Consider the following 17,321-nt stretch of genomic DNA (forward strand, 5'->3'; position numbering starts at 1 on the left):
GCAGAGAATGAATGAAGATAGCACGGAATTCTTTTATCTACATGTAACTGCCTAAGAGTTCACATACTTGAGCACAATCATGGGCATCTGACATGGCATAAAATTAATAGCGGTTGCCCAGCAGTTGGGCAACACGCCACTATTTAAACTAAATGCAGATGCTACTCGATAGTTTTCCTCCTGCTTAGAGACTGCCTTTTCCATGTATTTTCTAGTTCATAAATATACCATAGAATGCTTGGCTGCAGCAGCTCTCATAAACTACAAAATGACAAGAATAATATGGGCATTGCTTCCACAGATAATCTTTTTGTATCATTCCTGACATGAAATTGCCAAGTGAGTCTTTGGATCTTGGTAACAAACTGTTTCAAAGCACAGTGCAAACCGTGATGAACAAACAGCATTGTGTCAGGTGCATAGCCTGCGACACTGTGCAGCTGAAAAAAATATCTATATGTCTTCCTGCTTCATTTTCCTGTGTCTACATATGCAAGGGCCTTTATTAACAATAAAAGCACGGCGGTAGGAGGGGTGTAAAACGTTTAAAGAGCGCACTGCAAAATAATGTGACTTAAGCTTTTTTTAAACGCCATGTATGAGCTGCTTCACATAAGAAGCGTTTCTTACAACATTCTCAGCCCTGTATGGCTTTCTCACATAGCTTAGACGTCGTGCTAAAAAGGCAACTTAGTCTAACAGCTCAAGGCGAGGTAGGTGCACCTTCTCCCGTTTGCACTCAAGAGTTTACATGAGAAGGCACTAAGTAACTGCTGCATAATCGAGTAAACTGAGGGCACTTCGCACTATGAGGCACAGGGCAGCGTGGTAGACCTCTCACTCAAGGATCTTTAGCGTAAACCAAGACATCGTGTACAGAAGGTTAATTTTTTTTGCTTTATAAATTCAATGCAGCCTCGGCAGCCAAGAATCGAACCCGAGACATTGTACATCCCTGCAGCCATAGGAAACCATGCGAGATCTGAGCAATCTGGCACCTGAGAAATATCATTAAGACGAATAAAGCTACCGTGCGATATTACTTAGAGTGTTTGCAAAAACCAAGGATAGACAGCATAGAGGCACTAGATACATCCTTGCTTACACAAAATAAAAGTAAAATAAAAAAAAAATGACGCGGGCATCCGAGGCACGGTATATCTATGGTGGTGTCAGAATGTATTGTGCCCTGGCCGACAATGTAATTTATGTTCCTGCCTCCACTGGAAGATGAAAGGCGCCGTAAACGACCCTGTGGTCAGCCATAACCCATTACACACCCAAGAATACAGTGCAAACTTTATAGTGACGGAAACCACGTACGATGCTGTTTGCATGGAGGTCACGCCAGCCCGCCTCATAGATTGTGCTATATCGGTAGTGCATATAACAATTTCTGGTGGGACCTCACGAGGTGGTACGTATAGTATCGTCCATAAATTTTCATCAGTAAAAAAATGAAGTTAGCAAATAAGCAGTGCATGAGCTATCCCTACCTCTTCATTGTTACACTACTTACTGAAAGACTTGTACTTGAAAATGTCAGGCTGGAGTGGATGCGTAGACCAGGTTGGTTTTTTGACATTGGCCTAAATAACTGAGCTTGATTTTCAGTACATACGCTGCTGTCCCCATGGCTATCAACTACCGTGTGACTGTAAACCCTCGCTTGAAATGTACACAGAGGGAGAACGCAGCGGTGGATCTAAAGTATACCATCAATTACAAGCCAGGCAAAGTCGGGAACCCGTTTGGTTGTGACAAGTGGCCTGCAAGCATCAGTCCCCACTAGAATGGCAGGATGAGTGCTGCAGGCAGGCTAGGGGCACCGTGACTGCAGTCAGGAGATGCTGCAAGAGAAAGACATGGAACATGAGGAATGAAACACCGTTGAGGCAGCAGTAAATAAACAATCTAGGATGAGTAAAAAAAGGGCAAAAGACAGCGAAGACCACAGAAGCAGTGCTATTGGCCGCCCTGCGTTATCCGGGTCGTTCCCGCTGAATTTCCATCGGTTATTGAGCGATGATTGGCCCCACTATTAAAAATGAAAACATATAACGAAGTAAGCATCCCTTGGCAGACACTCCTGGCAAGCAAAAGTGCTGGATGCAGCAACAAGTGCAACAGGCTAAAGGAGCGTGTTACAACGCCCTCACGAACCACACGCACACATGAAAACCTTGCCAACAGCGTCCTGTCACGCTCCTAACTTCACCAACAGATCGCACTGTAAGTTCATTTTCTTTACAATATTAAGATCGGTTAGCACAAGGCACGTTGTCTAGAAAAAGGGTCGAGGATAACAAGTGATGTTAATGACGCCACATTAAAGAAGAGACAAGGAAACGCCATGGGCGAGACGGGTTTGCATGCGAGCGAGTTTCCGCGCCCTGCAACAAGCCGTCAACAGCTCGCGATCGCCGACAGACGCGAACAGAGAAGCATAAACAGCGACAATAATGCAAGACGGTGAGAACGCGCCGTTAAGAATTTCGTAAGCGTCGCTAATATAACTGCCGCGAGCAGAAATCAAGCTTTTCAGTAGGAGATATGCGAACTGATTGCAAACCCGCCAAAAAGGAGTGCTCACCTGAGTCGGCCGATGGTGGACAGTTGAACGCCCTCAGCTAACTGCAAAGCCGTGGAGCCAGAAGACGCTGGAGCTGTTGAACGAAGGTTTACAGGGCGACAACCACCGACACTTCAGGAGTTCTTGCGTCGACAGCAAAAGTCCAACGCGACTACTTGAACCACTACGGTCACTACGGAGCACGCGCCGTGTAGGCAGCACTGGGAAAAATGTAAACACACCGCGCGGGTACGCTGCGAGCAAACGTGACGTCACATCCGGGTTAATTCCTCCCCTGAAGGGCAGGTCAGCTAGACAGACCTTTGCTTCTCTAAACCCTCCCTGTTCTGTGGTACTGCCAGTACTGCGCTCCGTCACGCCCCAAGCGGACAAGTACCGCCACCTGGTGGGGCCCACTTCAATAGTGACTCACGTGACTTAGATTGCGCGGGCCTAGAGCGGTAGTGCGCGCCCAAGCATGGGCGACGCCGGTCATCTTGCGTCTAGTTCTTAATAGAGTACCTTCCTTTGTGTTCTATCAGTGCGTCCACGAGTCTTGCATTCTCACGACGGACTACCGAACTACGGCAACCAACATCATCACCTATAGATTACGTGTCATCGATCTTCTACAACAACCATTGTGTTAAGTCTATGCCACGTCGACGTCTGCTTTCATCAGAATAAGGCAATTGGAATGTCACTGCCGAAACACAAAGATAATGGGAACACCCGGAGGGTTATGGAGAGGGCGGGTACCATGCCCTGAAAAGCGTGTTTTATTCACGATATACTTTTTAAATTTCACGTTTTCAAAGTTTTGTTTCTTATCATTTTTTTATTTTTTACTTTTTGTCTCCCCCCCCCCCCCTACCCCTCTCCCGAACCGAAATCCTGCGTGCGCCACTGCACCATGGAGCCACAGTCTCCGTATATTTTTTCGAGGGGGGTGTGGATTGTCTTCTCCCTCCATGGTGCTGATGGTTCGAATTCCGTGCAAGTAAGGGGACTCTCAGCTTTGACCGAATGTCAAGTGGGATGTCCGATGTCGCTTCAATGGTTTGTGGGAGTGCGTAGCCTAGGTGTTGGAATGCGTGGCGTCCAGTGGGGGTACTGGTTAGGCGTGTTCTCTGCGCAGTGAGGTGGGCTTCGATCAATTCTTCTAGAGTGTTGTGCAGTCCAAGTGCTAGCAGTCGACCAGTTCATGTAACTGTGGCCAAAGCTAGGGCTTGTTTGTAAGCTTTGCCGATAATTGTGTTTATCTTCCGCTTTTCTCGCACCTCAAAGATGTTGTAGGGGCGGCGTAGGTCATCCGAGGAACGATTAACGCTTAGACTAACCGTACCATGTCATGCTCTTTCATGCTGTGTTTTTGATTAGCAATAGTTTGGATCACCCTTAATATTTGTGCCGTGGGTTATTCTAGTTTTTGGATGAGCTGGTTGTTTTAGCAATTGTCTTGATAAGTCATGCCCAGAATCTTAATAGTTGAGGAAGGAAGGATATGTCTGCCCAGTCTGGTCTTTAGGTCCATGGCTGTGTCGCGTCTCCTCTTTTGTACGAGTAAGAGCTCGGATTTTTGAGGGGCGCAGGTTAATCCGCAGCCTTTCGCACAGGCCTGGGCTACGTTGGCGGCCTGTTGGCCACCGTCGTTCATAAATCCTGCCGATCTTTTTTGGATCGATATCGTGATGCTGTCGGCATATATTTTCTGATGAATATCCGGGATTTCAGACAACTTCATGAAGAGGTTAATTAGAAGGAAGGGGGGGAATAAAGGTAAAGGAAATGCAGGAGTGTCAACCAGGCTGTGGCCTAATTTGCTATCCTACACGTAGGGAAGGGGAACAATGGGAAAAAAGATGAAAACTGTAAAAGAAGGGGAAGGTAAGGACAGAGCATAAAGAAGTGTGGCCAGCGTTACGACGCTCTAGACGATAGAGTTCATTGACTTCATAGAGAGTAGTCTTCTGTGCTACAGCCTTCGGTGCAAGTTCGTTGTTTTTAGGAAGCACAGGAGCGCCTTTGTTGCCTTGTGCGTAGATTACGGTGAAGGCCAGTGGCCCAGGATTTTATCTAGCTCACACACTAAACTTCTTTACGCCCTTTAAGCCAAAAAGGGTGTACCATAAGTGGAAAAACGATGTTGGGAGGCCTTTACACCCTTTTTCTTGAATCTCAACACCCTTTTCCTAGCTCTACACCCTTCTTGTGTGAAAAAAAGGTGTTGATAAACTTCAACACCCTTGTTTTTTTTAGGGTGTTGAAAGGGTGTGTAAAAGGTGTTCAGCTGTTTATTGAATAAGGCCATAATAGCACTGTAAAGAAGAAGACATCCCCTCATATACTCCTCTACTCACAAGAAATTTTCAAACGAAAAAAAAAATAATTGCTAGTATGCAATGATCGGTCGTTTCCATATGCGGTGCGCCTCATGCCCCAAGTTTAGCTTTGGTACGTGAAACACCAATTTGAACCTTCAAAATTAAAAAGACTACAGTCGTGCGGCGAAAAGGTTGTTTACCGACTGCAACACGCTTGGCTTTCTCTAGGTTGTTGAAATGGTGTGAAATAGGTGTTCAGTTGCAAAAAAAGAACAACGGAGCTGGGGGTCGAACGGACAATTGGTCTAGGTGGTAGCTGTTCATCTTGAAGGTGGAAGCGCTCGCACAACAGGGACAAAAGGTAGAAAACAGAGACGACATGGCGCTAATTCGCAGCTATTTGTTTATTAAAAAAAAAACAAATATATACTTTCAACATCTCACGTGGTGCGTTACTCTCGCCCAACATGAAACCATGAAGGTCACTTTTTACAGGGGTTGCATACCGGTGTACAAGCGACAATAAAATGGCACAGGATTAAAACAGCAACACCATAACATATCAAGAATCCCTACGATCGCAACGAGTTGCACAGATAAACATATTCTTTGTATGTTATAAAAATTGATGGGGCACTAACACATCTATCTCCGGACCTTTTAATGTGAAATGCTTCTATCAGCTCTCGAGTGGTTTTATCTCGATGCCGAGGTAAAACTGTGGTAACACTTAAGATAGGCGGACACCCATGCGTGGTGCAGTGTTCCCATAGTTGGGAGCCCTGCTTTGATTTTTCACCGTTTTTGTGTTCTTGTAGACGTATGTTTAAACATCGTCCAGTTTGTCCTACATACATGTGGCCACACGTCATCGGTATCAGATACACAACACACGTTGCACACCGCACAAAGGGGGAAGTATGGTTGACTTGGCACGCTTGTTTTCTTGACGGCTTCTCACTGGGAGATAACATCTTGTCTATTTTGCCGCATAACTTGGTCAGTTTGTTTGGGGCTGAAAAAACTACGTCCACGTCATACCGGTTAGCAACATTTTTTAACCCGTGCGACATTTTGTGCATATACGGAATGACGACAGGTTTTTTACACTTATTTTCTTTTTCTCGCTCCCCCAATCGGATTTCGCGCCTTTTATTAACTTAAGGATTATCTTACGAATGACATAGTGCAAAAGACCAGCCCCATTTTGTCTCTCTAGCTGGCTTGCGAAACTATTAGAAATTTTTTCCGGTGCACGATTTTGTGAGGGATGCTCGCAGACAAGAAACACCGATCCCCATTTTTACGATCTTTGAGTGCCCGGAATTGAAGTTTAGTATTGGCTTCTTTGAACGCGGGAAGTAGGACCAGCATATATGTTTTTCTTCTCGATACAGCCTCAGATCCAAAAACTGTAATTCATGTTCCTTTGGTAACTCAACTGTGAAGCTCAGTCTACAGCCGTACTGTTTAAAAGAGTTCAAAAACTGAGTCACCTTTTGGTCAAGGCTATCAGGCTTTACAAAAACTATAAAATCATCTACATATCTGACAATCCTACTGGCCCCCTCTCCCAAGTTTTTCTCAATTTGTCTGTCAATTCTTCCTAGAAATATGTTGCTAAGAACAGGGGCAACTTTAGACCCTATGTACACACCTGTTTTTTGGGGATAAAACTTTCCTTTCTATTCCACAAACGTGGACCTGAAATAAAACGATTAGATTTCCCGGAAGCTCTTGACAGACACACAAGTGCTAACGAACTTTTGCTCGTCATTATCTTCGGTGATGCAAAGCCATACACTCTTCATAAGATCCTCGAATGGCATGGAATAGTGTAGGACTTGTACATCAATACTAAAGAAATCTTTAGTAATTTAAAAACAAAGCCCGAACTGTCACTGTCGATATCTGTGCCTGTTCTTTTTCACGCTTTCCCTTGCTGGTCCATGTTATAAAAAACACAGTTTCGTGGTTCAAATGCAACCAAGATACTCCTTTTACGCCCCCAATGGCCTCCGTTTTCAAATGCAACGCGAAATGGCGGGTAGATGTGCGGGAGTCGTTTCCGAGATGGCGCCAGCGATCGAAGGGAGCCGGCTCCCGAGACCAGGCTGTGTGTCCCGAACGCGCTTGACGCGCTCGATTTGTGCGCGCTTTTGGTGGGTTCCGACTGCGTGCGCGGGCAGACGGAGCAAGCGGCCCGCCGGCAGCGGACGCAGGGTCACCGGGCCCGAGGGTCGAGAAGCGCCGAGGAACCCACGTGCTTGCGCAGCACCGGTCGCCCCCAGCCACCCGGAAGCACAGCGGCGGCGGTCACCTTTGGCTCCGGTGCAACTGCTCAGCCATGGGCAAGAAGAACAGCAAGCTCAAGAAGGAGGTCGTCAACCAGCTGGTCAACGAGACATACTGTGAGTGCCCAACTGCCCTTCTTGTCCAAGTGCCTAGGTTCTTTGCGATGGTGTTCTGGAGGGTTATTTGATTAATTGATCAATTATTCATGGTCTGACTGATTGATTGATCAATTAATTAACAAGTACATCCATCAGTTTATTCCAGGATTGTTTTAACCGATTCATTAATTCCCTGACACGACTTTTTTAGCGTTGATTAATTTTTATTTGCCTTGCTCGTTAAATAACCTTCTGTTCACCTGAGTGGACATTTGAGTGTATAGTACGGGATTGTTTTGTCGATTTATTACATAAATAAAACTGGCGACTCTGCCTGTTCCTTCTATCTGACTAAGAAAGCACTTTGCGTGGCCTGCGGTTATAAGAAAGCAAAAACGTCCCCCAACACTTCATTTAAATTTCGAGTAGTTTGTGAAAGAAAATCTGGTATGGTTAGTGTCTTAACGTTTTTCCCAAATTTATGTTTCCTGAGGACCAAAATTACATGTTTTCACAGCAAGTCCTGTACTGGAACGAGGACGCACTGAACATTTCTAGCCTCGGGTGCCAAAATGAACCACATTCGTGCATGACGAAGCCGTGTTTAGCTCGTCTTGCGTACCTTGCAATGACGATCTGAAGCCAACGTGTTCCCATCTGAGTACGAAGCAAGTGCTTGCTATGCCGTCTTCATTATTTGGGGGTGAATAATAGCTTGGCCATAGGAGAATGCCACCGAAAGCCGTCAAGCTAACTCAGCCCGAGCTTTCACGGCAGGGGAGAGGAATAAGAATTGGTTCCATTGAATCGTTGCTGCTGGTGTAAAGGAAAACTATGGTGCAGACAGCGGTGAATACTTGGAAAACCGCTGTGTGAAGTGGGTCCCATGCATGTAGTGTTTCCCTGAAAGTTCACTTGTCCCTTTCAGTTGCATCCACTGGGAAGTGTACGATCTTTGCAAACTTGCCAGAAGTGTGTAGAGAGAACATGTGTTTATTGGAGGACACAAAAAGAGAGTTATGTCATCAGCAGTTGGAAATTGAGTTTCAGCGCAAGCCGCACTCATGTCTCCAAGTTCGTATCGTCGGTACCCAGTCTCAGTCAATTAGGCTGTAGACCATGCGGACGGTATTTAATTAAAGACGGGCACTTGTGAAATCCCAGCTGAACGCTTTTCTGGATGCAATGTGTTCACAAAAAAACACTTTCTTTAAAAAAATCTCCAACACAACTGAATGTTTTTTTTCCTTCATAACATTCCCTTTCAATTACAATGCTATTGCGGCTGCCTGCAATTGAGGTTGAAGGGGCCTTACTGACAGCAGAAATCGGAAAATAGAAAGTTCCTATCCGGTTTCTACGTAGCTGCTGTTAGAGTCTTGTTGGAAGAAAAAAAAAGCAAACAAATTAAGGTCGTAGTGACGTGGTAGGCAAAAGTACGCTCAACTTGGTCCACAATCGATTGAATAGACAAGCGGAAAAAAGTTGTCCAAACAGCCTAGGGCCAGTTTGTTTGTCTATGATACAACGCAGCTGCAGGGGCTTCGCTAGGGAAGACCTGTACAGCCCGAACTAAAAGTGAGCGCAGACTATGGGTGCAGCACCCGCGCGGTTCGACGCTCAGTTGTTTCATTTGCCCCTGTACTCTTGTTTTGATTCCTTCTTTGCGTACCTATAGACTCAAGCATTTGAAACTGGCGCCGCTATTCCGCCAAATGTAAGTCTGAACCCGAACCAACATTTCGCAAGCACACGTGAAACCTGAACAGGAAATAGAACAAGACCAAAATGCCTATTACTGGCTTTAGCTATTGGTTCAGGCATTTAATGTCCAAAGCTCAGTCAGTATCCTGGACCGTTCTCTCCATTTGTCAGCTTAATGCCGAAGTCACTTGTACTTACCTTTCGTGCGTTTTTCTTTGTCCGACTAATGCAGCTATAAGTATGCACACGACCTGGCGTAATGTTTTCAAAACCAAAGTTGAATATAGGGACGGCCGTCGAGGTTGCATCTGTAAGCTATTCATACTTTTCATGCGAGAACTCGTACTCATGCACCCATCGTGAAAGAGTACGAAGAGCTATTCAGAGCGCCGACTTCAAGAGCATCGTGTTGCGTTCGGGTCATCTGATAGGGTAGAAAGGGTAAAGTGTTGGCATCCCGTGAAATAGACTCGTTTAGTAACCCTATGCCCGCAGGCAGCATCACGGTTACATAAAGGTCAAATGACCGATTCTTTTTAGCGACCACATTATGGGTTTCGTTGTTGCTGCTACCCGGTATTGAAGATGTAATTTGATTTCAAACCCTCAAAAACGAAGTTGAGCTCGAATAAGGCGGTCACATTTAAAATTTAGCACAAAGAATTTTCTGTTCCTTGCGCCAGCCGATGGTTTGATGTCACCCACTCCTCCCCCTGTTAGTTGAATCCAACTACAACATATCCTTTCTTTGAACATGAAAAACAGGTGACTTTATTCGCAGACGCGAAAAATACATTGTAGCCGATTCATATAACCTTCACTAAAAAATTGGCTCCAATCCACGCTGTGAAGGTGGTTGGAAAGCAAAGCCTTAAACGACGCCCACAACAATTGCCCAAGCGACGTCACTTCAATTCACACACGTGGCTCTACAAAAAGTGAAACCAGAGATTCTGCCAGCCGTTACTCGGAATTCACGGGGGCGGCGTCCCGAACGCAGCAGCAGCGTCGGCTAGTGCACTGCACGGGCTCGGGCCAACCCGAAAGCCCGAGCCCGGCCCGGCCCGCGGGCCGGGCTCGGGCCGGGTAGCACGCAGTTTCTCGGGCCCGGGCCGGGCTCGGGCTTGAACCAAAATTTGTTCGGGCCGTGCCGGCCCGAGCTGGCCCGGGCAGACCCCGATGCTCGGTGATCCTGTAGCGCAAATTCTAAATTCTTGACAACAAAAAGTTTTCTTGTTGATCTCGCAGGTTAAGTGAAAGCAAAAAAAGCGGAAGGCCAATTCACTACGGCGCCATTAAAAGATGTGAAAAGAAGGTATTGCGCTTAGAAAGCCTTAACATCAATAAAAAGAATGTCTTGGCCCCCTCAGCATAGGTGGGAGAAAGCGCGCCAGAAAACAAGGGCACTCCAGCCACAGACTACAACATGGCTGTCTTTTCCCTCTACTTTTCAAAATAAAACAAAAACAGAAAAAAACGTGACCTGGGCTTCGCACTGTGTGCAGAGTTTGAAGGACCCATTTCCGAAGCAAAGCCCATAATTTTTCGGGTAAGAATTATTTTAAAATCATGATTAAAGGCAAGAAAGAATAGAAACGCAGATTAAATAATGTAGCCAACTTAACTACAGGAAAAGACAAAAAACAAGTGCTGAAACCTGACGCATCGTCTGCTCAAACAACGAAAGACGCAATATCTGTTGAAGAATTCCAGCGCTTAAAAATTATGCTTTTGCTCGGAATCATTTAAGCTACCCACGGTGTGCCTTGATTTCGAAGACTGGCAAATGAAGTGGCAAATGAAGTTAAACGAATACCGCAAATACTGCTTGTAAGTGAGAATATTTGTGTTGTACAAAGTTCGGTCCAACTTTAAAGGAAAATTAAATCCAAAGTAGTCGTATCGGCTTTTTGCTGACGCTTTTAGGGTAACAGCAAACTTCTTCGAGTTTATGTTTATAATGTGTCGATGCGAGCTAGTTGGTACAACTGGAGGAAGGAAAACTGACAGGAAAGAGGCGCCTTTTTCATTTTGTTGAATTCTGTCGGGTTCGGGACGGGCTCATATTTTAGAAATTTGTCGGCCTCGGGCCGGGCTCGGGCTCAGTTTTTAGAAATTCGTCGGGCTCGGGCCGGGCTCGGGCTTACATTTTAAAAATTTGTCGGGCCCGGGCCGGGCCCGGGCCGAGTCTCTGTCGGGCCGGGTCGGGCCGGGCCTAAAAATTGCGGCCCGTGCAGTGCTCTAGCGTCGGCCATGGCCGGGCTAGAGCGGCGGACACCGCTGCTGTAGCCCGACCGTGAGTCGGGGGAAAGAAAACGGAGAGGAGAGTCTTTCGAATGTTGAGACAGCGGAACCTAACCATCCTCATATGTTAGCTTGGGCTACACCACCGCGCGACACAAGCGCAGACACCGAAACAATTCGGCATGTGAGATTAGTGAGTCCCATTTAAACAGATTTAAACTACTTAGTTTAGTAAGTTTAAGAATTGCGAGAAAGCTGAGGGAACTTTTATAATCGCTATCTATCAGAGGCAGTTGCTACTTTCCCCTTTTGTAATACCTGTTAAAACACAACCGAATTGGTATTCACCAAGTTAGAAATCGGAGTCCCATTCGTGGCAAGCAGTGCGCAAAAGGTAGCGTTTCTCTAGCGGCCAGATGTCTGTAGTTTGTAGATTTTGCTTTCCCGCCCTGCAAAGCAATCGTTAGCATATGTTTCCCTTAGGAGCGCTTAATTCCGTCGAGTGCGGGTTACGGTGCAGGTGCTGTCGAACAATTTAAACCAGTTGTGCGAAGGCACCGCGGAGTTAACGCGAAGCTGCACGAAAACGTGCAGGCCCAAAAGAACCATCGCTAAAGCAGACGATAAAGCCGTACCGCCGACGCCGACGCCGGCGAGCAGGCACTTCCGTGAGGGGAACGCTGGGTAAATTCGCAGTGCCATCTCCATGAGTGAAGCCCTCTGCTCTCCCCCCCTCCCCTTCGCCACCGCTTCCGCCGCGTTGGGAGTTTGTTGTCCCGCACGCCACGAAAGAATCGTTGGCTGGTAGAACTAGAAGGCTTTGCTTTAAATAACTGGTATTGTTTCTGATTTCCCGTACGACCAACGGTGGTCGGATCTGTAAAGAAGCCAAAATAGAGTTCATCCTGTATATAGCTCCCGTTCGGTAAGCATATCGAGGAACTCTACCATAAACTTATCCCTCTGCTGGCGACGAGGACGCTTTGCATTCCGACAGCATGGCCAGGATTGTTTGGTAATTCAGTGGTATATTTGGACTCATCCTTATTCACTGTTATGCCCGCTCGATATGTATTCGAGCCGATATGTATTCTAGCCGATGTGTATATATATGTAGCCGAGCCGATATGTATTCGCGCAGCGGGATGCGTGTAGTGCGTTCTTTGCACGAAGAAATTCGTTAGTGACATGCGGGTGGCTGCTGCTTCATCGCAGCCCCCCCTTTTTTTTTTGCCGCCTTGATTGCAGCCTTAAGGCGAATGACGAGACCAGACCGGTCGGGAACTGAAAACTCGGCGTTTATTTTCCCCCCTACCCGACAGATCGCACGCTGGCGAGCCCAGGGAGGTCCCGGTAACTGGCACTCTCGCAACGGCGCGTAAGAGTGGCACGAGCACTTGGTTGGTAAACCGTACCGTGGAGCCTAAACAGGCATATCTATACGCACGCATTGCGCCCAAATTGTGATTTCACGCTTCGCTACCTGCTCTAGTTCCACTCGTAGGCTACACGTCGCAGAATATCTCCGCACTAGTAGAGTATCGGCGCGGTGGCTCGTCGTCGTCGCTTTTAGCGACTTGCTGGCACGACGTATTGCGTTCGGGTCGAAAGTTATTTGCGGGGTCGTCGCCTCCAGCACTGTCAGGTTCATTGCACGACGAAACATAAGCGGACGTCTGCCGCTATAATTTCTACAATCCTATGCCTGTGGTGCTTCCAACGTGCTACAGCATCGTCGTGCTTTGCTGGCACGGTGACAGCCAGAGAGGCTGCATACGAGGGGCCACGAAGTCCTGGCCTTTCTCACTCCGTGCGCCGCGCAACGGAAGAAGAGAATTGCGCGCTACAGAGAACAAAACCAAACGCGCAGTCGGTGAGGTGACTTGCGGCGGAGACTCGCTCTCGACCCGCCTGCTTCATCTCCCCGGGAGTGGGAGCGCAGCCTTTGACGAGGTGGGGCACTATTGAGCAGGAAGAGAACGGCACATAACACTGGGAACACGATTTTTCATCTTGCATAACTCCGCTGATACTGTGCGGACTGAACAAATTCTTGAGGAAGGATGTTTGTGGGGAAATAGACGTTACAGTGAAAGTCATTCCGAATGGTCGGTAAAGCGACCTTTGATTATAAACTTGGGGAAAAAAAGGAGGATACGATGTATGGAAGCATTTTTTCGTACTCACTGGATTTAACCATCGGGTGGCATCATCCGCCAGCCTGGATGGATTCGCTGATGCGATGAAAAAGAATCGTGTGATTGACAGGGGCGCGCGCCACCTCTTGTGTGCCTCTTGTGACAGAGCTAAACGAATGATTGATTGATTGATTGATTGATTGATTGATTGATTGATTGATTGATTGATTGATTGTAGGGTTTAACGCGCCGTCGCAACTCAGGCGATGAGGTACGCCGTAGGGGAGGGCTCCGGATTAATTTTGCCACCTGCGCCGAAATCTCGTACACACGGGCGTTTTTGCTTCTCGCCTCCATCAGAAAAGCGGCTGCCGCGGCCGGGAATCGAACCCGCGACCTTGTGCTCAGCAGCGCAAAGAGCGAAACGGAGGCGTCACTAACTCTATTGTGGCCAAGCGCAGATGAACTCATTTAACGCGCGTTATGTTTAGTCGTTTTTGGCTTCCGTAAAAGGCTTGCAATTTTCCATTCATATGAGACCAGCGTAGCGATGGGCAAAGAACGTACCGACTTATTTTTATAGCCTTTGAAGAGGCATTAATAAATTTAAGACAAGCATCAAAGGGAGTTCGGTGCCGTGGAAAAGGGTCAACAATATCTGAAAGTCTTAGACCCAAAGTTTGACGATAACTAAGAAAATGACACGAGCAAAACGTATAACCTGGGTGGACTGGGTAATCCATGGATTTCTTTTTCCTTAGCAAAGTAATATGGACACGCGTGTTGAAGCCTTTTAGAAGCTGGAACAACTCTCCTCGTTCCTGGTTCACTGCACATAACCCTCTCAGGAAAAACTGAGACGAGATAGTGTTCTGAAGTTTTGAATTTAAAAATTTTCAGGTGACTTCGTCAGGTGAAGGTGCCCTGACGAACGAATGAAGCTGTGTTTAGAAATCAGAGTTGAAAAGCCTTTTAGTGTTCTAGGAAAATAATGAGGCAAAGGATGGCCAAGCGCAACATAATAAGGCGGTAGCGAATGCTCCCTGGTCAATTGGAACCTTTCTTTTATGAAGAGTGTGATGAGCTACTACAGACTTAAGTTTTTTTTCTTCTCTTGGGGCACAAGTGTGCGGGTTTAAATGTGTTCAAGGGTTTTCACGCGAAGACCAGGATTGATAAATTAACATTTATTTTCTTTCGCCCATTCGCATGTGCATTTTATAAACGCCTTAAAAGGAAATTACAATGGTGCAGAGTGCCCGAGGCTATATTTTTCTTTGTGCGCCTTCGAAGCGTTCACTTAGAGTTTCAAAGTACGCAACTAGCAATGATAAACATGGCAACTCTTCAGCGCTTTCGATAGTTGCGTCCTGTCGGCCCCGCACCGTCGATTTACTCTCGTCATGACTTCCCTTGCGACGAGGGGAAAGCGGAAGGAGCCGGCGGCCAGCGTCTTCGATAAACAGGACTGCTGAAAGGAAAAGCTGATATCCCGCGTCAGTGAGCCCCGCCCTAGCAGCGTCAACAAAGGATGGGCCAGCAACGTTGCGAGCCCTCGGTGGGACGCGGGCGGCGGGTGTGAGATGGCTTCGGCAGACATAGAGCACCACGGGCTGAGACCAGGAAATCCTTGTGAGCTTCTTGACAGTTTTCAGGTTTCTTCCAAGATGGGTATTGTGTCAAAAGTTGTGTCGAAACATTTGGCCTTCGGCGCCAATAATGCTGGAAATGCCACTTTCAGAAATTTCCGACGTCTTAACCGTGTCCTTCGATTGATTGTAGGGTTTAACGCGGCGACGCAACGCCGGCGATGAGGCGCGCCGTAGTGGAGGGCTCCGGATAATTTTGACCACCTGGGGATCTTTAACGTGCGGCGAAATCTCGTACACACTGGCGTTTTTGCTGTTCGCCTCCATCAGAAAAGCGGCCGCCGCGGCCGGGAATCGAACCCGCGACCTTGTGCTCAGCAGCGCAACGCCTTAGCCACAGGGCCACCGCGGCGGGTAACCGTGTCTTTTGAAGAGCGCCTTGAGCCTGCAGAAACGCCGGAACGTAGAAGAGTTAAAAATTATCCGGCATTTAAGTAAATTCAGAATCATCTCATCGAACGTTTGCGATAGCGTCAGATGACAGACATTCACAGCCTAAGAAGAAGATTCATGATCTTGCCACAATTGTAGTGTTCCTTTCATGAGCCGACTAAACAGATGTTCGGATGCCTGGCCAACAAGACTTTTACCTGGACTCTTCCGTGGAAGACATCACTTCATAATGTGTAAGTCTGAAATAACAGTGTAAACAGCACTCAATAACATCGCACATGCCCTGCACTGGACTGCAATATTACTACCTCCATAGTAAATATAATATATAACATTCAGAGAAAAAGCGCGCGGAAAGACTCAGATCTGTTTAATTTTACTGGAACGCAATAGAACCAGCACCAGAAGGATGATGGATAAAATCCTAAGTGTTCTCACACGAGAAGGCAGGGGTTCCACCAAATGGCTGAACGATCTCAACAAGATAGAGGGGTGCTTGAGCTTGTTGGTGATTCATATTCGACTAAAATGCGAAGCGCCCGTCCTGTGACCTCTTTTTTTCGTTGTCCATCTCGCGCTGTGCACTCTAGTAGATCTGAACAAGCCCTGTAAACAGCAACTACACAGAATTCGAAGGATAAAAACGAAGCCGGAGAATCCAAAACACGAACTCTGAGAATCTCACACAGGCAGTATTAACCAGTGAGGCAGCATATGACATGCTCTGCTTTCACATGACACGAGGACAACGGAAGCAACAATAGATTTTTCTCTCGCAGAGCCTAAGAGTCATCGTAGGAAGGAAGAAACACAACAGAATTGAAGAATTCTAGAAGTATAAGAAACTACCACCGTTAGTATATCTCAGGAAATCAAGACATGAACACGAAGTAAGAAGAGAATCCAACGAAAGGGGATAAACATATCATCAGCCTTTTCCACTCCGGCATGGGCACAAGGGATGCAAAGGCATACAAATACCCCCCCTGGAGCATGTAATCATCGTCATAATACCAAGCCACTAACAGAAAAAAGCGAAGAGGGGATCACTCGAAGAAAGCACAAAGCAAAGCGAGGTATCTAGAAAAAGAGAATGACATCGCGTACACTGTACACTCGTGCAGCGTGTAATGCAGACAGCGGTACAATAGGCCTAGCAGCCATACACTCCAACTTTCATGTCGCATGTCGCTTGCAGACAGACTAATGCACAGGAACCATTCTTATGGCACCCGGTGTTCTGGGGCATTCTCGTCGCAATCAAGAAATCTGCCCACATCAAATTCACAGCAATGTGCAAGCAACTGAACATGGTTGCGGACAGTTAGGAATTGATAACTCTAGCTAAGACAGAAGAGAGAATATTAACAAGCAGTTTAGGGAACATATCTAAACAAAAAGCGGGATAATGCGGAATATTGGCTGGGTGCCCATGACATTGTGCCGACAGAGGCATTGAAGCAGCACACAAACTCCCGAGTAAGACTATTAAAAGCCGTCATGCCCGCTACTTCCTTCCATGAACCTCAACTTCAATATAACTAGAAGCGTAGCGCTCACAAAAAGGCTACGAAAACAAACAAACTTGCAGCCATGATGCCCAACTATGAATACCCTCTACCAAGAGACTGGCGCAAGTGAAGCCAGATACCCGTTTATAAAGCCTTCACCGGTGCAGCACTTCCGAAGGATATCCGCAAAAAGTGGAGGGCATACGTTACAGGAAAAGAAAGACTACAGATGAAAGGCCAATAGTCTGAATGCACCTCTGTCACACTTGTGACCGTTTACGCAACGAGCAACGCATGCAACACCGGCTCAAGACATCGCATACAGCCTATTGTCGCAGTAGAGGGAAGAGGTCGGTTTATGATCCTGATGATGATGATGATGTCCTCAAAGAT

General features: G+C 46.8%; 1 protein-coding gene across 1 annotated transcript in view; it reads left to right on the forward strand.

Moving 5' to 3' along the window:
- The first annotated feature begins 7,093 nt into the window (after window positions 1–7,093).
- Window positions 7,094–17,321, forward strand: part of LOC144144311 (frequenin-2-like) — a 404,396-nt gene continuing 394,168 nt past the window's right edge. The window contains exon 1 of the mRNA XM_077675698.1: window positions 7,094–7,307. Coding sequence (XP_077531824.1) covers window positions 7,244–7,307 — 64 coding nt within the window. The 5' untranslated portion in view covers window positions 7,094–7,243. The remainder of the gene's footprint in view (window positions 7,308–17,321) is intronic.

Source organism: Haemaphysalis longicornis, unplaced genomic scaffold (genome assembly GCF_048455015.1).
Source record: "Haemaphysalis longicornis isolate Haplotype H1 unplaced genomic scaffold, Haemaphysalis longicornis Haplotype H1 scaffold_1, whole genome shotgun sequence".
Taxonomy (NCBI): domain Eukaryota; kingdom Metazoa; phylum Arthropoda; class Arachnida; order Ixodida; family Ixodidae; genus Haemaphysalis; species Haemaphysalis longicornis.